The 24,432-nt window shown below is 38.5% G+C and overlaps 2 protein-coding genes across 3 annotated transcripts; both read left to right on the forward strand.

The window, feature by feature from the left end:
• Window positions 1-751: 751 nt before the first annotated feature.
• Window positions 752-14,132, forward strand: sesn2.S (sestrin 2 S homeolog). Of its 2 annotated transcripts, none has more exons than XM_041583925.1 (10): window positions 752-988; window positions 4,921-4,989; window positions 6,300-6,446; window positions 6,584-6,766; window positions 7,054-7,230; window positions 7,819-7,960; window positions 8,065-8,183; window positions 10,092-10,282; window positions 10,367-10,511; window positions 12,519-13,222. In XM_041583925.1, exons 2-10 carry the CDS (start codon window positions 4,939-4,941, stop codon window positions 12,603-12,605), a joined length of 1,242 nt encoding a protein of 413 aa, XP_041439859.1. In that variant the 5' UTR covers window positions 752-988; window positions 4,921-4,938; the 3' UTR covers window positions 12,606-13,222. The 2 variants fall into 2 exon arrangements, with proteins under 2 accessions (XP_041439859.1, XP_041439858.1); XM_041583924.1 differs by having other exon boundaries at window positions 780-988; window positions 4,924-4,989; window positions 12,519-14,132.
• A 4,555-nt stretch (window positions 14,133-18,687) lies between these two features.
• med18.S (mediator complex subunit 18 S homeolog) lies at window positions 18,688-21,561 on the forward strand. The gene is made up of 3 exons (NM_001093464.1): window positions 18,688-18,836; window positions 19,741-19,828; window positions 20,794-21,561. The coding sequence occupies exons 2-3, from the start codon at window positions 19,756-19,758 to the stop codon at window positions 21,345-21,347; spliced, it is 627 nt and encodes a 208-aa protein (NP_001086933.1). The 5' UTR covers window positions 18,688-18,836; window positions 19,741-19,755; the 3' UTR covers window positions 21,348-21,561.
• Window positions 21,562-24,432: the final 2,871 nt, after the last annotated feature.

Consider the following 24,432-nt stretch of genomic DNA (forward strand, 5'->3'; position numbering starts at 1 on the left):
AGCAGGAAGTAGTGTTCTGGCTATTATGTTACACATCCAATCACTCCAGCCTCTATACATTACGCATACCTCCCAACTGTCCCTTTTTCGGAGGGACAGTCCCTCTTTTGACAGCTCAACCCGCAGTCCCTCATTTGTACTGGAAAGTCCCTCTTTTCTATGCACTGAACAGCCAGAAAAAGAAACAAAGTTTCTCACTTTAAGCAGAGAGCCCAGAACAGGTAACAGGTGCAAATAAGATACTTTGTAACAATTTTGAGACACAAAAACACAGTTTAGATAAGGAGGAATATTTTCAAACTTTCATAACCTGCCAAATTTTGTAAAACAAACATGGTAATTAGGGGGTGTGGCCACCGAAAGGGGTGTGGTCAAAAAATTGCTGTGCTACGTGCGGAAAAAAAATGTTGTCCCTCTTTTTACTTCCAAAATGTTAGGAGGTATGCCATTTTTATATAGAGTACATCTATACAAATGGTATGGGAATCTTTATCTTTTACTGACAGTGTTTCTGCTATTATAAATTAGATCTGTTTAGAAAACCACGTTTGCTGTTCGAATAAACAATGTCTTAATCACAATGAATTCTCAAGTCATTTCATCTTGTTTTTCTGCTTGAAATTTGCGTAGTACCCTATATCAATGCAAAAACTACAATTCCCGTGAGCGTTTTCGGGGGGCGAGGCCTCCGTAACATTTGTTGGACTTTGAGGGTGACGTCGCCGCTGCGAGTCTATATAAGGAAGGCAACAAGAGGCGTGGCCAGGGGTTGTCCGTAGCGTCACCGGCAGGATCAGCTGAAGAGAGGGCAGCCGTGATCGCTTACCCCTTCGTACCTTACAGAAGTTTAATTTTCATTTGTTCAGGGCACAGTTTCATCCTGGAGGCAGTCTGCTCTGTGCCCCCTATTAGGGTGGCAGATAATGTTGGTTATCTGGAGGAGGGTTACACCGGTTACCAGCCGTGCTCTGCCAGCAGGAGGTTAAAGGTATGCGGATCATAATGTTGAAAGAGTTGTTGTTGTCCATTGAGTTGGGGCGGGGGGTTTACTTGTTGTTGAAACGCAGTTCTGGTTGCTATTGCGTCATTGTACTTTTCCGTGTATGTTCGTCAAGTGCAGTTATGTGAGTTTGCCTTTTGTTTTCCTTAGTTCTGTGCCTTACGTGTCCGCTAAGGATGCTGGGAATCACAGGATCACGAGTTAGGAACCCGTGCGCATATCTAGACATGTCTGGGCATCTTTAGCTCGTCTTTGGTAGTTGTTACCCCGGTTTCTAATCACCCTAGTCCTGACATGGACTGCTTAACTACACCCCGACAGGCAGGGGACTTATCTGGAATGTTTGGGACCTGGAGTTTTGTGGATAACAGATGTTTGCATAAATTAAAGCACCAAACTTTACTTTAAATTGCCATTAAAGGAGAACTAAAGCTTAACTAAAGAAGTAGACTAGAAATGTTATACTTCTGTACCAGCCCAAAGCAACCACAGCCTGTTAGCAGTAAAGATCTGTGTCTCCAAAGATGCCCCTGTAGCTCCCCATCTTCTTTTCTGCCCTGTAGCATCAGCTTATATTACAGATGCTTTGAGATGCTGAAACTTTATGCTGGTTCAATGATTTCAGTATATAAAGTATGACATTTTTAGCCATATTCATTTTTAGGGTTTAGTTCTCCTTTAAAAAACAAAATCAGTGTAAAATACATATTGTAAGCTTATTGTAACCTTTTTTTTTACCACTTTGGTTCCCTATACATACCTTCCTCCCATGCACCCCAATACTGCTTTATATCTCAAAAATCAGAGAAACACAGCCGGGTTGGCAGCTTGCTTGACTTCTCTTTTGTGGCAGCCACTGAGCAGGAACTTGTGCAGTTGAAGGTTCAATTGGAGATGTTTCTGGCCACCAAAGAGCTAGAGAGAGGAAAGCAAACCGCTAGAGGTGAAGTCTGGCAACCCAGGTGTGCCTCACTGCCTTTTATCATAAGGTGCAGGGGTGGTCTTCCTTATGGTTGTTACACATGGCATAAATACAGTGGCAGAGAAAACTTGGATCCACAGCTTAGTGGTTTGTATATGGACTCTTATGATTTTCTGCTTGACCGATTGCTGGCCAGATGTCTCATCCAACCTATTAAAGGGCATGTAAAGGCAAAAAATTAAATCCCATTTTTACTTTTAATGAAAAAGAAACCTATCTCCAATATACTTTAATTAAAAAATGTGTACCGTTTTTACAAGAAACCTGACTGTATGCAGTGAAATTCTCCCTTCATATATTGCTGTGGATTGGAATTGTCAGATGGTCCCTAACTGCTGAGCAGGGAAACAATCATATTTATGAACCGCAGGAGGTGCCCCCACCTTACTTCCCAGCCATGCAGAACTCAAGTAGCTTTGTTTATGACGATCCCTAGCAGCCCAGACCACACTGAGCATGTGCACAGTCTTAGTCTTGCAAAGATGTTTAACAAAGTTACAAGATGGTGACCCCCTGTAGCCAACTTTGAAAGCATAAATTATTTGTTTGATTAGGCTTGTGGTGCAGTAAGTTCATGTTTATATTTAGTGTACAAAATACAGCATTTCTAGCCTTATTCTATTTTAGACTTTACATGCCCTTTAATGGGATCCTCTCCCAACAGGTGTGCATTATAATCTGATTGTTGGCTATCATTCTGATCTGTCCCAGTACATTGGTGTGCAAATCGTTAAGATTTGGTCATTGACAATGACTTGCCAAACTAGTGGATCTTTTTGTGTCTGAAAATGAGTTATACTGCAGCTTTAACATTATGACTCAGGATTTCTTTTATTCAATTCAACTGTTATGTCATACAGTGTATGGGTTATATCAAGTAGTTGGTCAATATAATGTCTTTAAGTAGATTTGTGCAAACATTATTACATTTTAATAATCAGTGCTTTATTTGTAGCACCAATCAAGGCAGAATTGTATTTTGGGGAACAAATGACCACTGGTTAAACCATTGAAAAGTAGTACTGTAAATAATAAGCCTATTTTTTAATACATTTGTGCTCTCCTTACATTTTTGATTATTATTTTTGCCTCCTGCTTCAGTGGAAGTGAAGTTAGCATGTGCAACAGGCACCTTTTTGACTGTCTTTATAGTCTAAAGGTGGCCATAGACGTAACAATTACGATCTTTCTTGGAAAAGATCTTTCCAAGAAAGGTCGTTAGTTTCAATACACACGTGTAGAGCTGAATCGTCAGATATACAGGTAGATATACGGGAAGAAACAATAGAATTCTACCTGTATCTGACGATTCAGCACTAACAATGGGCGAGGTTTGGGTCCCTTCAAAGGCACCCGATCAAAATTTTCCATCCAGCCCGATCGATGAGTCGACCGATATCCAAGTCTTCTGCCGATATCGGTTGGCTCTTTTTCCACCATACAACGAATATCAGGGAATATCAAAAATTTGTTTTGTACGATATTATCTGTGCGTCTATGGCCACCTTAAGAGCTTATAAAAGAACAGGAGGCAGACGTTCACACTAGACCAGGAACTAGCTGAAATAAGTTGCAGTATTTAGTACAGGTATGGGATCTGTTATCTGAAAAACCCATTATCCAGAAAACTCTGAATTATGGAATTCAGTCTCCCATAGACTTAATTTTATCCAAATTATCCAAATTTTTAAAAACGATTTTCCTTTTCTCTGTAATAATAAGAGTACAGGTATGGGATCCGTTATCCGGAAATCCTTTATACAGAAAGCTCTGAATTACAGAAAGGCAATCTCCCATAGACTCAGTTTTATCCAAATAATCCAAATTTTTAACAATGATTCTTTTTCGCTGTAATAATAAAACAGTATTTTGTACTTTATCCCAACTAAGATATAATTTATCCTTATTGGAGGCGAAACCAGCCTATTGGGTTTATTTAATGTTTACATGATTTTCTAGTAGACTTAAGTATGATGATCCAATTCTGGAAAGATCCATTATCCGAAAACCCCATGTCCTAAGCATTCTGGAAAACAGGTCCCATACGTGTACCATGTACTTGATCTAAACTAAGATATAATTAATCCGTATTTGAAGCAAAACCAGCCTATTGGGTTTATTTCATGTTTACATGATTTTCTTGTAGACTTAAGGTGTGAAGATCCAATTCTGGAAAGATCCATTATCTGGAAAACTAGAATTAGAAAATAATTTTTTTTGTGATTTAAAAAAAGAAAAAAAAGTTTACTTATTCTTCCTTTCTTTAATGGCATCCACCAGTCTCTGCAACTATAGGATTTTGTCCTGAAAATGCAAGTGAATTTAGCCTAAGACAGTTTATCCAAATGTCACCCATATTGCCTGATCCGTCTTGGCATGGCAGATAACCATTGATCCTGGTGGATTGGGGATTAACAGTCAAGGAAAATTTCAATTGGTTGGCCAAAAAGAAGTAAAGATGGTTCTGCTTCTCCAATTGTTAAGTGTGTATGAACCTGGTTCCAAACAAAATACTTCTTATTCAGGACACCCCTCCCTCCTTTCAACCATTTCCAACTCTGGTCCAAGGTTACATCAGCCAAAAAATGTATGACTCCCCAGCTATGGCAAACTGCTCATTAAAAAAACTGAAAACAAATGCTTTTACACAGATTCAATTGCTTCTTAAGACCAGTTATCAGTCTTGATAATGTGACACTATATGTAAATATATTTTAATTACCTTCCATCATCGTATTTTGGTTTGGATAGGTACTGTGCTGTGTATCTGTCTCTGGTCTTCCTGCATTCCAATTGATGGGTGTTCCCTTTGCCTGGAGCTTAAAGTGAACATTGTTGACTGATGTAACTCTGTGTAAAATTTCACTGCACAGCATCTACGGAGGGTTGTCGATTTCATATTAATGACTGCTGTTTCCTCCTATTGTTTTATTGGGAGCAGGAACAAGGAGAGGAGATGTGGCGTCGAGGTACCAGAGGACCCAGTGCTTATATCCCTGTATCACAGGTAGGATGTCTGCTGTTACACTTACCACAGAGTAATGTAAATCAGAAGAACTGTTGAATAAATTGTGAGCCCTTTGAAGAATCACAAATTTTTACATTTAAAGTATGTATTTATTCTAGAACCTATAAATTATTTCTTGGCAACAACTGTCCTATTTTAAATGAGAAATATTTTAACTCTGAAGTACTGTGGAGAGCCATGGATGACATTTAAACTGTTTATCTTTTTGTGTAAAAACGAAACAAATTGTATTCTACAGAGTTTATCTGCTAAGCTGTGCCATTTCCCCTTTTTCACATTGACTAGCTGCCCCCAGGATTACACAGCAGCTTATTTATATAAACCAGAGGTCCCCAACCTTTTTCACCCTTGAGCAACATTCAGATGTAAAAAGAGTTGGGGAGCAACACAAGCATGAAAAATGTTCCTGGGAGATGACAAATAAGGGCTGTGTTGGGTATTAGTAGCCCCTATGTGGACTGGTAGCCTACAGGAGGCTCCATTTGGCAGTACAGCTGGTTTTTATACAACCAAAACTTGCCTCCAAGCCTGGAATTCAAAAATAATCACCTGTTTGAGGCCACTGAGAGCAACATCCAAGGGGTTGGGGAGCAACATGTTGCTCTCAAGCTACTGGTTGGGGATCACTGATATAATCTATAGCGGTGTTTCTAAAGTAAACACTCCAGTTTTACAAGTGCAATGCAACAGTACCTTATATTTGAATTACTTTGCCTTTTAATACTTTGATATTATGTTACCATTCCTTTAACTGAGAGCAAGACACTGATATGTATACAAGAAATGTATATGGTTTATACTTCGGGACTTTCTTTAAGTAAAACGAGTGCTCCTTCTCTGTTGTTGAAAAAATATTAATACAGATATGAGACATAGCAGATTGCTAAGGAGCTGGGGATTTCCAGATAAGGGATATTTCTGTAATTTGGATCTCCATGCCTTAAGTCTACTAAAAAAAATAATTTAAACATGAATTAAACTACGGTTCTTAGGATTTTTTGCCTATATTATATGATTATTTATTAGTTATGATCAAGTACAAGGTACTGCTTTATTATTACAGAGAAAAAGGAAATAATTGTTAAAAATGTTTTTTTTGATTAAAAGCGAGTCTATGGAACGTGTCCTTTCTGTAATTCGGAGCTTCTGCATAATGGAGCCTATACTGGAATTTAGAATAGTTTAACTAAATATGTACTGCTTGGTTGGCATTACAATGAAAAAATTGGTATATGCAGTTGCAAATCCAATGCTTTTGTGTCACAGGTAACATTGTGTATTTTTTATAGATAACTGGTCCATATGTTGGTGACAATATTGCAGCAGTTATGGGTCTGCATCCTGATTATCTGCATGTTTTCTGGAAGACACAGCATCAGCTGCTGCGTATGGACGGAGCTCTTTCCCTTCCAGAGAGACACTATGTGGCAATAATGGTAAATGATCCGTCTGCACTATTGATTATATTCTGCAAGATCACCCTTATTTTTCTCCTGTCGTATTTCCCCGCCATAGTTTGTGGCATTGTACCTTTTACCTTTTTTATTATATATATCTACAATTTATATTGCAGGCCTCTGCTCGACATCAGTGCACCTATCTTGTGTCTCTTCACTCGTCCTGCTTTCTGCAAGTTGGAGGGGATCCCCGTTGGCTAGAAGGATTTGATGCTGCCCCTCTGAAACTGCGCAAACTTAATGACCTGAATAAGATCCTTGCTCACAGGCCATGGTTGATAAACAAGGAACATATTGAGGTGAAAAAGGAAATAAACCTAGGAAGTAAGAGGGATGTAAGACAATCTATGGGCATAAATATATGTAGTGTATAGTTCTTGTAGAATATGTCAGGGGCAAAAATAAAATAATAAAATCATCAATATTATATATATATATATATATATATATATATATATATATATATATATATATACACATACATGCAGAATTTACATGCAGAAATGCAAGGATTTAGCGACAGCAGGTCTGATAAGTTCCTGTGCCAAAATACTTACAATCTGCTCTCCTGCGTCTTCCTTTGCAGATTCTTCTGAGCTCACAGGGGGGCCACTCTTGGTCTCTTGCAGAGCTAATCCATGCTTTGCTGCTGCTTACTCATTTTCATGCACTTTCTTCTTTTATCTTGGGCTGTGGAATTTACCTTTCGGAGGATAATAATGCTGTTCCACGCCCTCCCTCTCCAGACATCCCTCTTAATGAGGTGAGTAGAAAAAAGTAAAACCAAGTGTCAGATGTTCTCAGAAATGAATTTCCTAATAGATGGAAGTGGGCATGCAGCATTGGGGTGAATGCTAATGTGCTATCCATTACAACATTGGAAGCCATGGCAGGAGGTAATTTTCAGTCTGTGAGTTCCCTTCCCTTACCATTACTTTATACCATAAATGGAAACGCCCTATAATTTTTTAAAAGGGCCCCATCCTAATCATATAATGTACTCATCCATCAGCTCATCTGGTTTGGGGGTTCCTTGAACCATATCAGAACTTTAGTTTTCTACTGCATTCATATTTATAGGCTAAAGCCAATAACCTGTGTTTTACTAGTTACTATCACAGGGTTTATAAACCATTTTCATTGTTTGCAGTTTCTATTTATTTCCACTCAAGAATAGGTTAAGAATGTATATCATTTAATTACTATAATCAATTTTAGAATACCATTTCTCTGTATTACTGTCAATATTTCTAGCATGTATAAAGGGAAGGTTAGTTGATGCTGGGGCATTCTTGTATGTACCCTTAAATATGCAAGATATGTGTGAATGTGTGTATATTTTTGAATTTAGGGCTGCAGCAAATTGCAAGAGGCAGAGAGAGTCCTTGCTGAGATAAAGAAACTGGATGAGGAAGGAGAAGAGACCAGCCAAGAAGAAATGGAAACCAGGTTCGAGAGGGAGAAGAGAGAATGTGCAATGGTTCCAACCAATGGTTAGAAGTTACTGTAACTGTATTTTTGAGTATGCAGTTTATAGATGTTACTTTGATTACATGTATTTTAACTTTAATGCATGTTTCTATTTTCTGTATGGCAGGTGATAACAGTAAGGCAGTCTGCTTTCCTGGCATCCTGCACTTTCTGGAAGATCCAGGTTTTGGCTACATTGATTTTACTCGTCGGGGTGAGCAGGCTCCACCTACATTCCGTGCTCATGTAAGTATTATTGGAATAATAGGCTTCACTTGTTATGCTCAAAAACAGATCTTTAGCCTTCTGGGCACTAGCAGATTCACAGCCTAACAATATATGTTCACGCTGTTGCACGAAGGCTTGTTACCTTTGAATTTTCTCCTTCAGTTTGTGAGTATAAGGGCCATGGCACAAGGAGATGACAGAATGGACTTGTACTGATTCCTGTGCTGATGTTTGCTACACATGCTATTAGGGTCATCAAATTGTCAGTCTTGACAGTAGTCTGAAATATGGCAAACCTTATCCCTGCAGTATGAAGTACGTAAGAAAATAGATCAGAGCTGAGCAAATTGCCTAACCAAATAACAAGTATGGCCATTTGGCCATGTCTTCAGGCTTCTTAAAAAAAAAAAAAATTTATACCCACAATGTCCAATTGTCTGCCCAGACAACAATTGCAGATGTGCAAGTCCACATCTGGTCTGCACCATTTTTCCTGCCCACTGTATAGGTGTACAGGGTGCGGTTTACTTTCACTTTGCATATGGTGCACATTTTAGTAGATAATGCATTTTTACCCTGGAGTATGCAGGAACAATTATTCTTATACAGAAACCTGTTATCCAGAGAACTCTGGATTATGGGAAGGTCATCTCGCATAGTCCATTTTAAGCAGATAATTCTAATTTTTTAAACATTATTCTCCTTTTTTCTCCCTAATAAAATGTGTGCTTGATCATAACTAAGCTAACTAAAAGAGAATCCTATTTGGTTTATTTAATATTTAAATCATTTTTAGCACATTTAAAGTAAGAATATCCAAATTACAGAAAGATCCTGTCTAGGTTCTGTTATACAGAAAGCTCCAGATTACGGAAAGGCAATATCCCACTCCGTTTTTTTTAAATTATTTATTTTTTCTCTGTTATAATAAAACAGCACCTTGTACTTGATCTCCAACTAAGATATAATTAATCCTTATTAAAACTTATTGGAGGCAAAACAATCCTATTGGATTTAATTAATGTATAAATAATTTTTTTAGTAGACCTACGGTATGAAGATCCAAATTGCAGAAAGATTTGTTATCCAGAAACCCCAGGTCCTGAACATTATGGATAACAGGTCCCATACCTGTATCTGGAAAACAATATATCTCATGCATTCCAGAAAATGGATCCTATACCTGCAACTTTTTGTATGCATATCATATAGTCAGCAGCATTCCTAACATCATTGAGCCATGTGTAATTTCTTGTGCTTCTAGCCTGTGGTGGGTTTAAATTAAGTTGCTGCCCTAGACCTCCTGCCAGCCCTGCCCCCTCTCCTCCTGTGCATTTAGCACATACTCAGTTGTATTTACTTATGTACTAACTGGCTCAGAGAAGTGTAATGTTGCCGGATTGAAGGTTCAATAAAAGTGTTTGACCTGTTACTAGGGTAACCCTACCCGTTACTGACAGCATTGGCTACTGCAGACAATTCTGTACAGAGTATACAGCTTGTTTATATATGACCAGCCAATGCTTTTCTAACCTGTTGGTTGAAGTTCAGAAAAGAAAACCTTTAAAAAAAAATGAAAAACTTAAAAGTGAGTGGGTATCATAGAGAGTATCAGCCCAGGGTGAAATCCGCATATGTTTTGTGCTCTACAGTGGGTATTTTGGGATGCATATAATTTGAATCTGGTACTGGTACAGAAGCCCAAATATAAAGTGCAGCATTTGATGGACTTTAGTTATTTTAAAAAGAACCTTAAAAATGTTGGCAGCAAAACAATGAAATCTGACAATGGGTGTGAATGATGCACACTAGTCATTTAAAAACCCCATGTGCCATTAGCCTAAGTATATACTCCAGTCAGTGGTGCAGATGCAGCCCAGAAAGTAAATTTTTACTTTGCTTTATTCCCTTTTATTCTTTTATTAGGATTACACATGGGAAGATCATGGTTACTCGCTTCTACAGAGATTAAATCCAGAAGTTGGACAGCTGCTGGATGATAAATTCCAAGTGGCCTTCAATCTAACTTACCACACTTGTGCCACTCATAGTGGTGTGGACACATCCAAATTAAGACGTGCAATATGGAACTATATACAGTGCATTTATGGAATAAGGTAACTTGTGGTTTCAAAATAACCTGTATATATCCTTGAAAGGCTGGAATATTATTAAATCATGTCTCATGCCTTTCTTTTTAGGTACGATGACTATGATTATGGAGAGGTGAACCAACTGCTTGAGAGGAGTCTGAAAGTTTATATGAAGACGGTCACATGTCACCCAGAGCGGGTGACCCGACTGCTATATAATGACTTTTGGAGGCAGTTTAAACATTCAGAAAAGGTAAATCTAGTTAAACTTAGGCTTCTGCAAGTCTTAATTATTATTAATGTTTAGTCAGCCCAGTCTGAATATTTCAACAAAATGTTCTCCTTTCTTGTTATAGAACCTGTAAAGTTAATAATATAAGCCCTTCTTATTTGGTTGGCATAATTAATCACAGTTTCTCAGACATTCGTCTGGGGGGTCTCGGGAATGCTGTTATATAGCTACTACCATTGGGAGATCAGAGATTAGCAAAACCGGTTTCTTCACCACAGCTATAAACCACCACAGCCCAAAGTTTTAGTAGTGACCTCAGGAGGCAAGATCAGACATATGGTAGGCCTGCGCCTGAATTGATGATTGTCAGTGCATTGTAAATTATCCTAATTCTGATTGGTCCAATGTTGGATGCTTCAACCAGACTGCTAGAGATTAAGGATAAATTCATATGTTTTGTACATTGCTTTAGGAATTAGTTCACTACACAAAAAGGATAAGTGGTCCTAGACTTATTGTAAAATGTCATCTGGTCTTCTTGAGATTTTTAGACCCACAATTCTTCCTTTCTCTAATGAAAACATGAATTGCAAATTAATTAAGAGACAATAATTTCGTTCTGCTTTTAGAATCCACCAGTATTTCTATAAAACTAAACCCAATAAATGATGTAACTTTTACTATCTAGTACATGTTTACTAATCTAGTAAATGTTGCATTTGAGGCCATTTTAATAAAAAAAATTCTTGGTGATATTGTTTTTTATTCCTTTCACACTTTAGTATGGTTGAGTGTAAATTTTTTCAGTGTGAATAGGAGGGTGATGGTCTCACCAGCATCATAGAAATAGTAACACCAAAATAATGAAAGTATTATAAAAAGTTATAAAACAAATTATTTTCATTCCTTTGAAACACTTAAATTTTTTAGTGTTACTATTCTATCTAGGGTGTGCTGACAAGTCTTGTTTGGGTTCATGAATACGTTTACCTCCCAAAAAGAACAGTGGCAGCACCCACTCATGTAAATAAAATTGCTTTGCAGAAAAACACATTTCTATTAATAATAGGAAACATGACCATGTTACTAATGTTTATAATGGCAGTCTTTTTAACGCATCCCACACTAGTTTTTGCCAGTTCTGTATGTCATAAGCACGAATACCAATGGGGTATTTTCTCTTTTAATATCTATCATCACATTATCTTTGAATGCTAATTATAATTTTGCCATAAAAGTATCTGCCTGATGCTTTCATGTTACCTTTCTTACTCCTTTTTTCTCTATGAGGGGGCTGCCATTTTTGTGCAGCAGTAGTCCGTTAGCATTAGAAACCCTGACAAGTTGAGAAGGGACAGTCAGGTTGAAAAAACAGTCAGGTTTAGGAACTTCAAGTAACGATTACATACAAAGGCAGAACTATCAGCGAAAAACAATCAACATGACCTTTAGGTAACTTTTCATGTAGATTCATATTTTGAAAAGAAAATATTTAGTATCACTTTAAGTGAAATCCTATGATCTATACATTTGGGAGAAAACAAATTATATTTTTGCACTTCATTACAGTTGCAAAACATTTTACACATCTACCTGTATATATCAGTGCTTAAATGGTAGATGGGTGCAATATTTTTATTCTGGTTTCCCATGTAGGATTGGTGGAAACGTTATGTATATTCTCAGACTGGGAATTCAGGGCTTAGAAAGAAGAGAGTTTCCAGTGCAGCTCTGACATTACCGCCATTACCTAGTGGTAAATGTTATTTTTTTCCTCCTTAAACAATAACAGGTTAATAAATCACACCCATTGTCTTTAACTTTTTGGATGTTGGTTGTATTATTTGACACACAAATATTACCATAAAGCACCCCTGTACATAAGAATCTGTTTCAGTTGATTTTTTAGGAAAATAAAAGAGAATTCTAACCCCTGTTCTTACAAATTGGGTATATTATCCTTTTTTTAAAAACTGAGATTGTGGGTGCAAAATTGGATTTCATAATGTTTCTTTTCTCCTCCCTCAGGTTCACTTGAACTTTCTTCTGTTAGAAGCTCGACTGCAGGCTGCTTTGTTGTACTGTCTCAGAGCCATCACACGCTTTATGACGTGAGCTTCTAAGTGATATTGCGGACATATTAAGCAAGCAATTGGTAAATGGCCTTAGGACCAGAACTATCCAATAATTGCGGTCTCCAAAGCTTATTTGCACTAACTTGGCAAAGCAGTCTTCACTTATGAGAAGAGAGCTTCTTAGTCTGCTTTAAGTGGAGGGATTCCCTCATTTTCTCCATGTCTAAATGTAGCAAGCTTTGACATTTTGCAGGAAAGTCCTCACACTCCCTTGTGTTCACTAAGGAACTGTGGCCACTAAATGCACTGTTCACTAAATTGCTATACCTTTTGGAATGTTGTGCATTGTTTACATTTGGAATGATATGTTAAACATACATGGTATGATATGTTAAACATACATTGGCACTCAGCAATGCATACTTCTACACTACTTTATGCAGCATTGAAGATGCAATAATTACTTTAAACTGCTACACTGAAGCATTATCAGCACTAACTCCCTCAGTGTGGTCCAGTGCCTTTAATTTAGTCTCTTAAAGGAACAGTAACACAAAAAAATAAGTAATGAAAATATAATGTCCTGTTGCTCTGCTTCAGCAACAGTACTTTAGTTTATATAAACTTATATAAACAAGCTGCTGCGTAGCCATGTGGGCAGCCATTCAAAGCTGAAAAAAGACAAAAGGCACAGGATACTCCACAGATGATACCAAAATGCTCTATAGTATACAATGGGATTCTTCAGAACTTATGTTATCTACTGTATATCCTGTGCTTGAATGGTTGAATGGCTGCCCCCATGGTTGCACAGCAGCTTGTTTATATAAACTATAGTTGTGTTTCTGAAGCAAACACACCTGTTTTACCAGTTCAGGACAAAAGTACATAACATTATCATTCCTTTAAAACACTTCATTTTTTGGTGTTACTGTTCTTTTAAAAAGAAATTGTGTCTACACAGGGTGCTGCTTTAAATAATAGCACCATTTTATTCCAAAATCGTAAACCCTTTCACTTCTTAAAAAGTGTATATCTATATCTATATATATATCTATATATATATATATATATATATATATATATATATATATATATATATATTATTTCTACTTGAGGCTATTCGGGCTCCTGGAAGATTTGGGAATGAGCACATCAAAAGCTAGAAGGCCACACGTTGGACTGCAGTATTTCAACAGCAAATCTTTGTACACTCCCCTCCCCAGTAGTCTACCTCTTTCAAGGCACCTTTTTAACCACAGTGAGTTTTAGACTGTGAAGAACATTTTCTCAGGTTACTGCTCTTGTTGAATGTTTGTCTTGCAGGATTAGCAGATGGGTTTATCCAACCCCTATAAGTTATTTTTTGCATGTTTGTTTTCTTTCACAAATGTTGTTGAAACAATATATTTTGCCGTTTGTTAAACCTTGTGAAATAAAGATTTTGGTTATACATATGGTGAACTGGTTTGAGCTTAAAACACTTCAACTTAAAGGGGACCTGTCACCCTAATTCTTTACTGTCATGTTAGTCGAGCAAAATAAACTTTATTTATATTTATTTCAATTTTGTTTCCTTCAGTCTTGGAATTGCACAATCACAGCAAGCAGACAGGAGTCATTTTGTGGACATAGTTATCAATTTGTGTATCACGCCAAAATTTTGTGTATGCACCAGAATGGGGGACCTAATGCCCATGCACAGTGACCTACACAATTAAAGAGTATGTGGGGGAGGGGGAATGTGAGGAGTGCATTGACATCTAGGAATTTCTCAATGGAAAGTGAAAGTAATTGACTGCCCCATCTCAGACATAGAGATGTGCAGGTTATATTTGATTGACAGCTCGGAAATTGAACCCCCTTCTAAACGGTATGGATGTTTTAATGAAAAAAAGAATTTGGGTTCCATGTTTAATTTGCAAAGGACTTTGATTATACAGCTTTTTACGTGTAGGTGACAGGTCCACTTTAATGAAATTGTACAGGTATGGGATCTGTTGCTTTAAAACTTGTAGACACTTGTACCTTCAGTAGCTGTTTATAGCATCTTGTCTGGTCAGAGGATCCATAAATTTCATTATATGATGTCATTTTAATATTATCAGGCCCATAAACATGCGGTATGAGATAATAGCACACTTTATTTATAAAGGTTTAAAAGCGCTGGCATAAGAAAAATTCAGTCACCTGCTGTTCAAAATATAACCTTACAGGACATTAGAGTGACTAAATAATTTACAACAAAAATGCTGTACAAGATATTTTAATATAATAAAGATGGTTGGTTTGCAATGATTTACTAAACTCCATGAGATCATTTGTGGGGCCTATATATGAAGCTCTGAAGCAAAACAGCTTTGTAATACACCACACATCACTCATTGAATGCCAAATCCATCATAATTATAATGTTGTGTATTGGTTTTAAGCAATTGTGTAGTAAAATTCTGGGGCTAACTTGTAAAATTTGAATAAAACTGGAAATTGTCCATTGCCGCTTCTTAAAGGAGTATTTAACCCTGTAATGAAAAAACCCGTACCCCCCCACCCCACGTAGACCCCCCCCCCTAACTCCTCCTCCCAGCCTAAACATCTTTGTAAGACCAAGACTGTTCACATGCTCAGTGTGGACTGGGCTGCTTAAGGATCATCATAAATTAACAAAACAACACAAGTCAAATATCTGCCAGAAATCGATACAGCAAGACTGATTGATTAATTATCAGAGTATACAGACTGCACTGGGTCCTGTAATCTAATGTGGATTTTACAGTTTTTGTATTGTTTAAAGGGATGCTGTCATGGGAAAACAAGTTTTTTTCAAAACGCATCAGTTAATAGTGCTGCAAGCAGGGAAGGAATGTCCGCAGCGTAATTTACTGGGTCCTGTGTATTAGATTTATGGCTGGTCTGCGTGCTACCTTTACCGTTCGCAGCACTGAACGAGCTAAAGCAAGCTTAGGAATAACCACTGCAGACATTCCTTCTCCACTCGCAGCACTCACAGAAGTAAATTACGCTGCGGACATTCCTTCCCTGCTTGCAGCACAGAAGTAAGTCCTGCAGAGGTCTCTAAAATCCTCAGTACAGCAGCAAGAACTAGCTTCCGGTTCAGCAGTCTAGGCAGAGATGTGGAGCGCCGCACCTCAGATTTTGCAAAATCGCCCTTTCGGCATTCTACAGTGTACATCCAGAAGCAGAGATTTAATATGTTTTTTGGACAAAGCATTGAATATAATAAACTTTATGCACACCAGAGCTGTTATTGAAGCAGTTTAGAGTGGATTTGTCACAAACATTTTTAGTGTTACTGTTCCTTTAAATCTGGCTCCATGATCTTTGTCCCTGCAGCTGGAAACATTAAAGGGGATGTAAAGGCAAAAATAAAATCCAATACAAATCTCTACACAGTCGCCAACTGCTCTACAGGGAAACAAAGCTGCTGGGAGTATGGCTGGGGGCTCCCCCTGCTGTTCAAGTATGATTGTTTCCCTGCAGAGCAGTTAGGGACTGTCTGACAATTCCTACCCACAGCTGTAAATGAAGGGAGAATTTCACTGCATACAGTCAGGTTTCTTATAAAAACGGTACACATTTTTTTTATCTAAGTATATTGGAGATAGGTTTCTTTTTCATTACAGAAAGTAAAGGTGGGATTTTATTTTTTTGCCTTTACATGTCCTTTAAGCTAGTTCCTGTAACACTAATTCACACCACAATTTACTTGCAGTTTTTCCCAGCGACTTGAATAAGTTAAACCATGTGTGAGGTGATAGCATAAATGCAATACATAACTTAAATACTGTAATTTTCTTTTTAATGGATGATTGCAGTGTACATTGACAAATTTACAGAGTATGAATTTACTTTACTCCAATATTTATCCCATTTTTTTAGCTTTCCCTTTAAAGTGGCACTTGCCAGCCACAATTACACATCAATATGATATAAATATGATTCCCTGTGCAGAATAAACTAATGTTCCAAAATATTTTGCTTAGCTTTTCTTTTTTGTTTAAACAAAAAATAATATGAAAGTATAAATCGGGGTATAATCCTTCAAATCTACCTTGCTGACTATCTGAGATAAAGAACATTGTTACCAGTGGTGTAGCTATAAGAGAAGGCCATGGAGGAGAGGTGGCTTTTCAGGTCCTTTGTTTATCGTGTCATCCAATACCCTGACAGGACAGAAGGCATAAGATCTTAAGCAAAAAGTATGCACGGATAATATGACCATATAATCATTGCAGTCAATAGAAACTGGCTGTGGGAAGGGGTAATTGGAAAGGGGAGGAGAAAGACAGTCACCAAAGATTGCTACCAGAGGCTTACATACTTGGTAAATATAGTCCAAAAAAAAAAAAAAAGGTTCCAAGGTTTGGAAAGTTCACATTACTTTTACGGCTTACACTTCAAGTCCAAATCACAGTATCTAAAAACAAAGGCACAGTGACAAACAGAGAAATATATAGAGTAATATTGTTTAATAAATAACACCCCGTATGGTGTTTTATGAAGATTACTCAATACACCGCATGTGTATTAGACCCCTTCCAGTTACAACGCCACCATCAGAAAAAAGAAATGGGATTGGCTTCCCTTCATATAATCCTGGTTTTTTGCAGGTGGGTACTCACAAACATTTTCTGTTATAGCTTGCACATAGAAATATTATCCCAAGGTACAGCTTCCCCTCTGGTACTAGCTGTAAAGCGATAAATAACAGAACATGCTTTTATGTATAAGTCGAGCTTTCTTCAAAGTGCTGCAGCTCTTCTACTTTTAGTAACTATGCATGGGTTAAAGTTGGCACTTGTAATTTCCTATAGTTGGGAATCCATAGCTTTGCTGCATTAAAGGGGTTGTTCACCCTCCAAATACTGTTTTCAGTTGAGTTGATTTCAGATTGTTCACCAGAAATAAAGACTTTTTTCAGTTGCTTTCCATTTTTTATTGTTTTTCCAAAATTGAAGTTTAAAGTTAAATGTTTCTGTCTCTGGTGTTTCAGTCTGGCAGCTCAGTGATCCAGGAGCATCTGAACTGTTCTAATTTGCTGCCTTTAGTTGATACATTTTTCAGCAGTATCTGTGGAATATTAGCAACTATTGTATCAATTCTAACAGCTGCTTTTAATGAAACTGCTTTAATGAAATTCTGCTCAGCAGCAACAAAGATAAGAAATGTATCAACTAAATGTATCAATTTAAGGTCCCCCCATAGACGCATAGATTTCTCCTGCTGAACGACCGATTTTAGCGAAGTCCGACCAGTCCTTCGTAATTATCGTGTGGTTAGTGGGTTTTGAACGATCGCATGATTTTTCGGCCGACATCTGTCAGAAAATTGATCGGTCAGGTTAAAAAAATCTTTATCGGTCCCAGTGCAATCTATCTATGTCTGCAGGGACAAGAAGGCAGCTGCCCTTTGTTTTCCTGGCAATATCGCCTGAAATGGTCTTTTTAGTTTATGGACAATTAATACGATCGCTTCGAGATAATCGTGATCTCACGATGACGATCGGATCATTTAAAAATCTTTACATCTATGGCCAGCCTTAGAACAGTTACAGAGTTGGCGACCCCCACCCACCCTCCAGGAGCTGCTTTAGAAGGTGAAAAATGAAAGTTTACACTTCAATATTAGAAAAACGATCACAAAGCGAAAATAACTAATTGCAAACACTATTTGTTTCCAACTTACGCTGGGACACTGCTAGATCTGGTAGTTTTGCAAGGTTGCCAAATAAGTGGATCTTGGCCTGATTTGACCACCCATACTTGTCTAACATAAACCTGCTTGGTTGATATCGGGTCAATTTTCAGCCAGAAGTTGGATTATCAGGCCTTTCGGTGGCCTCCATATAAGGGTCCATAATCTTCTTACTTGGCCTGGACCAAGTAATACAGACACTGTGCCACTCTTATTGCGAGCCTCTCTTCTTGACACCACGCCCCCATGGCGCGTACGAGCGTGTTGCGTCACTGTCCCGTCTTCCTGCTTCTCCCAGCGCCAGGATCCCGCCTCCACCCAAAGCTCCGTCAGACGCACGCAGCTACGTAAATAGTACAATTGGACTCTACGTATTCAGGCAGCATCTTGCAGGACTGCGAGGGAAAGCCAGTGCGTGGAAGATCCCCTGTGCAGCAGAACTTTTTCTTTTTTTACTTTAATAGCCATCCCTTGATCCTGCGGGCCATGCTCTAATCTGATCCGATCGCATTCCGGTTCCGTTTATTTATTTGCCAATTTTTGTCAGGCAGTTTTTGTAAGTGTGTATATATTTCTTATTTATACCTTGTGTCTGTACTGAAAATGAATTATCAAATTGGACTGCTCTGCATATACAGTTAGCATTTTAGTATGGCCACACATAACATACCAGTCTTTATTGTATACCCTATTAATAACACTGGAATAAAGTAAGCTTTTGAGTAGCCTGGTGGCAACCCTGGACAGATCTGAAAGTAGGGAGACATCACTAGTCTATAAGACGTATTGGTAGCGGAGAAGTGACAGGTGTGAGCTAGACTTCATTTAATTAAGAGGCTTCTTCCAGGTAAACAATGACCGACTGCACCCCAAAAGAACTGTCCAGGGTTAAAGTACACTATACCTGGGAATTGCAGCGGCAGTGTGAAAGGATTGTTCTCTTTTTATTCATGTTAAACCTCCATATAAACCTGCATATTTTCCAGACTATATATATATATATATATATATATATATATATATATATATATATATATATATATATATATATATATATATATATATATATATAAAGGATGCACTGAATCCACTTTTTTGAATTCGGCCGAACCCCCGAACTCTATGAAAGATTTGGCCGAATACTGAACCAAACCCTAATTTACATATGCAAATTAGGGGTGGAAAGGGGTTGCATCCCTAATTCATGGGCAATAAATTAGGACATTACAGATAGATAGAGATCAAATGTAGAGATAATACAATGAATTAGGGTGGGTTGTAAATAGTCCAGGAGTCTGGATTCAGTCAGGTCACATAGCGTGACATGAAACCTGACCCTAAATTAAGGCCCTGTCTTACAATGTCTTACAATATAAGTGGAGATTCAACCTTGGCTTGATTACAGTTATAAATGTAGTATAAAGTGTATTTTTGGTTAATTTTTTGACTTTCTATTTTAGAAACAGAATTTTGCCATGGAGGCTCCTCCAGTCACCACAATGCCTGTATCTGGAGGCACTATTAACATGATGGAGTACTTGTTACAAGGTAACCACGGTCTAATAAACTGTGCTTTTACTATATTAATGGTAATACTGTGTCCCTTCTAACCGAAAAGCCTTCTGAGTGTAATCGTTTAATGTTCGTTCAGGCATCCATTTGCCTGTAACGAAACAAAAAATATAACAAGATTTTTAGACTTCCCTTTTACTCTTCTATTAAATATCAAAAGAATGATTCCTTTCAGCCCCCTAGTAAAGGCAGTCCTGGTGTGGCCCTAGCCATAAACCGTAACTAGAGGGGGTCAGGTCCTGGTGCGGGACGTGCAGCTGGGCTGGGCCCCCCCACCCCCCTCTGTACGTGATTTTGCAGCCGGAATCAGTGGTGTGCAAGCTGCCGTGGCGTCCTGAGGGGGTGTGGGCCCTGGTCCAATCACTCCACCGGTAGTTACGCCACTGGCCATAAAATCCGCCACTGGCCATAAAATCCCTTGATATTCAATTGTAAGCTCTTTGGCACAGCCTGCTGTGCCATAGTTATTGGTTGATTTATCAATTGGGCGTGTTTGATAATTTAATTATACCCCATTGATCAGTACTTTGTGCATCAGCAAATGAGAAAGTGAAGAAGAGTTGCAGCGCCTGTTCACTTCCTGCTTTTCTGATCATTTGGGTTGTTGGCCCAAACAATTAAGAAGGGGTGTCGAGACACATTTGGTTTTATTATAGGGGGAATTAATTTTGTTTACAATTATATTTATTGAAACAAAATTCTTTTTAAAAGTATTTACTTGTTTTTCTGTTTTTATACCTGTGTTGCATTTGTCCAGATCCCCAAATTTCATATAAATATAAGGTCAGTAACCCTGCCGAAGTCACATCAAACAACCACATTTTAATTGTTTGTGGCAAACATTGACATTAAATTATCACTTCTACTCTTGATTAACGTATTACAAAGATTTACCAGTAACTCTAGTCAAATGTTTCAAGTCTTTCATTTTAATTTTTCAGGTAGTATCCTTGACCAGGGTCTAGAAAGCCTCCTCCATCGTTTACGTGGTTTATGTGACAACATGGAACCTGAGACCTTTGCAGATCACGAGAGTGTCTACCTTCTCAAGGGTCAGCAGGCCAGCCCATTTGTGCTACGTGCACGTCGTCCTTTAGATCGGCCAGGCGCTCCTTGGCACCTTAGGTATTTGGGTCAGCCTGAAGCTGGAGACCGAAGCCGCCACACATTAGTGCGTAATTGTGTTGACATTGCCACCTCGGATGTTCTTCCTGAATTTCTGCAGGAGATGGGCTTCCGTATGGACCATGAGTTTGTGGCACGAGGCCACTTGTTCCGGAAAGGGGTTATGAAGGTGGCAGTGTACAAGGTGTTTCGTGTACTGGTGTCCGGAGCAGCAGAGGGAGCTGAACCCTTGTCACTTTCATATCTTGTAGAGCTCAGTGCAGTGGCACCAGCTGGTCAGGACAATATAGCTGATGAAGTCCGAGGGTTTGCTGAACAGCTCAGGCCACTCGTGCAGCTGGAGAAAATAGACCCTAAACGTGTCATGTGAAGGGGACATGTTAAAACCATTCACATATGTTTCTGGCAAAAACAGTTTACACTGCCATAATTGGTTTGGCTCATAAACAGGGATGGTATGACAGCTCTCTTAAAGAGACAAATGCCAAGTTCTGCTGTTTTCACTGTGACATATGACAGTATATTTTGCTATATTGTGCAGAACCAGAATAGAAAGCTCTTTTATTAAATGTTTTACATTTTTTCTCAAGTCTCGATTGTCTTCCTTCTGATATTATCATTTACAATGTATACATTTCAAACTAGTTGACTTCTATACAGTGCCTTGCAAAGGTATTTAGATCTTGAATGATTCTTCTAGTTTTTTTCTGAAAAATCCTACACTGAAATTGTGTTCTGCAATAGTTTAACACACAGAAACTCACTTATTGTTTAATATGACTTTGTTTTATGCTGGGGACAAAGAATGTTTTTGTATACATATTTAATCCTCTGGCTTTGTTATGTAGAGTTGCCTATTGCAACAAAAATGGTTTTGGGTATTGACTGTGAAATATATACAGGAGTGTTTTTTGCCTGTGTGTTTGTAAGTCCACATTTCTAGTTTTTTCTACAACATATCATTTTATTGTGTGTGTGTGTACAGCCGCTCCAGTACTATTTTGGCCTTATGTTTAGTATCATTGTCCAACTGAAAAGAAATATATAGGGTATGTTTTATGGAAGCAGGCATTGTCTATGGCTTCCATGATCTTTATATGTCATTCCTCATTGTGTGACTACTTGGGATCTTCATGGCTGCAGTCTTTGCAGCAACTTCCAGTCTGCTTAACTGAACTTAAGCGAGGACAAACACAGGCCAAATTATATGCAGAATGTGCTACAATGGGAAGGTCCTTTATTTCAATCAAATTGAGAATCTGCAGTATTTGAGAAACACAAGCATTGAGCAACAAACCTGAACAATTGGAAGCAAATCTGCGTGGCAGAATGGACCACAATATCTCCTGACTGGTTTGTCCTTTCAATCAAAAACACAGATCGACTGCTGCCTGGTTTTTAGGATATTTAAGCTCTATAGACCAGAAATCAATTAGAATACAATGACTAGGCAGTTCCAGGGCTGTCTCATTAATTGTTATTAATGTATATACTGTATGTTCTCAAATGCTGCATTTTTGCCGGAAGGTGAACATCCCCTCTCCATCAGAGTGCAACTGTGAAGCTGGCCAAAAGAACACTTTAGAAAAGCCACAGATTGAAAAAATCCCATGTATCTGTTCCTAGTGCCCTCAGCATTATCAAGTTGCCAGGAACACCTAAAGTATAGTATAAACGCTTCCATATATACTGTATATAATGAATTCATATATATTGATGCTTATAGATAACTTATGCATTCCCCATTTTTAGTAAGCATGGTTATGTTAGGCAAAGCTAAAGAAATTAAATATCCTCTGACTCCTCAATTTATGGTACCTTCAACTGAAATCTATAACTAAGCCATAGCTTTTTATTTTATCTATCTAAACTACAAACACTGAAAATGAGATTCTATCCACTCAGCTGTACAGCCGACGCCTCAGCTGTGGTTGCGGCTGTCAGTCCAGGGATGCCAGATTTGTGTATGCTTAAAGCGATACTGACACGTTCCTATAAAAATCATAGGGACGTGTCAGTATCAAGTAAATGCTGCATCCAGAATATTTCCCCTCAAAGCCCCCCGCAAACCCACGCTCACCTGACCCTCTAACACTGCTAAATGATCTTCTCTACCGTCTCAATGAAGCTGGGCTGGGGGTGGTGCGATCCTTTCATAGGCTGATTACGAATCAAAACAGGACTTCAGCTTATGGAAGGTTCACTCAACCCTGCCGGTCTGCTGCACACAGGTGTGCGGGGCTGGGGGCAGCTTTGCGGGGGAACTATTCCGTGCCGCATTTACTTCTTACTGACACGTTCCTATGATTTTTATAGGAACGTGTCAGTATGGCTTTAAGCAGCTGTCTTTTTTTTTTTTTATCAAGTATCGTTCTTTCCAGCAATACCATGACGTCCATGGCTTTTTGCAACTCCTAAAATGTTTGATCCTTTCAGTGTAAGGCATAAGTAGCCTTTTAGCTTGGAACAAAGCTTTGGTAATAGAGTTGTTCAGGTCTATTGCTAATTGGTTTTTGCCATCACAGTTTCCCCACCCCAGGAAGGCTTCTTTTTTTTTTTTTTTTTTAAACCCTCAGTAATTCCCCTCCAATATTGCTGCAGGCATGGACAGCTCCAAAGGGTATGCTCAAGTGTCTACTGCTGTGTCACACACCTTTGACACAGTTCAAGAATTTCATAGCATGTATCATCTGGACAGGGAAGTCCAGATGATACATGCTGTGTGGGGTATAGTTAGAGTAGGCTATGCCTATATTAGTGAGAGACATCTTGGAGTACTCAAGCCTCACTACCATTGTCAATTTCACAGCTATTTGGGAGTCTGTGGAGTGCACTCTGAAAGCTGCATATTTGCCGGTGCAGTTCTCTGCGTGCTGCAGGTTTGGTCCATTGCACCCCAGCCACAGAAACAGAGGGGGTGAGTGACCTGCCTGCCTATTAAAGTAAGGAAGTTGCCTTAAGTGAGAGGCTCAGCGCACGGGCACCCAAACCTGATAGAAAGCTCAGTTGGAGCATTTATTGTAAAGTGATTCTGATTGAAAAGAGAGTTCACAGAGGCAAAAATTCCCTGGTATGGGGCCTGGGGAGTGCCAGTGGTATAAAGCAGTTTAGGTGATATAAACATTTAAATCAGTTAAATCTTCCCTGCTAGGCCTACAGGTAGAGTCTCCCGTACCTCCATACCTTTAAATTTGTTCTGGGTCCATTTAATTAGTATGGTAATTTGGATTCCCAAGTAAATACATTCTGTTTGTAGAGGTTGTGACAGCAGTGTTGTCATGGCAATTCTTGTCCACAAGGAATAACACTGATTTGGCAATAACAGTTTTAAGGTCGGAGACCAAACCAAACAGCTGTGTAAATTCAACTAGTGCCTCAATGGGCCCCTGTCCCCCAGGTAAACCAGGGTGTCATCCCTGGTAAACACAACAGTTATTTAAAATAAGGGAAAATAC

The sequence above is a fragment of the Xenopus laevis genome, chromosome 2S, assembly GCF_017654675.1.
Source record: "Xenopus laevis strain J_2021 chromosome 2S, Xenopus_laevis_v10.1, whole genome shotgun sequence".
NCBI classification, from domain to species: Eukaryota; Metazoa; Chordata; class Amphibia; order Anura; family Pipidae; genus Xenopus; species Xenopus laevis.

Bases quoted from the DNA above. Each gene is read 5' to 3' on its own strand.
- sesn2.S (XM_041583925.1), top strand. From the start codon at position 4,939: ATGTGGCGTCGAGGTACCAGAGGACCCAGTGCTTATATCCCTGTATCA. The intron at 6,447-6,583 runs GTAAATGATCCG...TTTATATTGCAG, and splicing joins GACACTATGTGGCAATAATG to GCCTCTGCTCGACATCAGTG. The intron at 7,231-7,818 runs GTGAGTAGAAAA...TTTTGAATTTAG, and splicing joins CAGACATCCCTCTTAATGAG to GGCTGCAGCAAATTGCAAGA.
- med18.S (NM_001093464.1), top strand. From the start codon at position 19,756: ATGGAGGCTCCTCCAGTCACCACAATGCCTGTATCTGGAGGCACTATT. The intron at 19,829-20,793 runs GTAACCACGGTC...TTAATTTTTCAG, and splicing joins GATGGAGTACTTGTTACAAG to GTAGTATCCTTGACCAGGGT.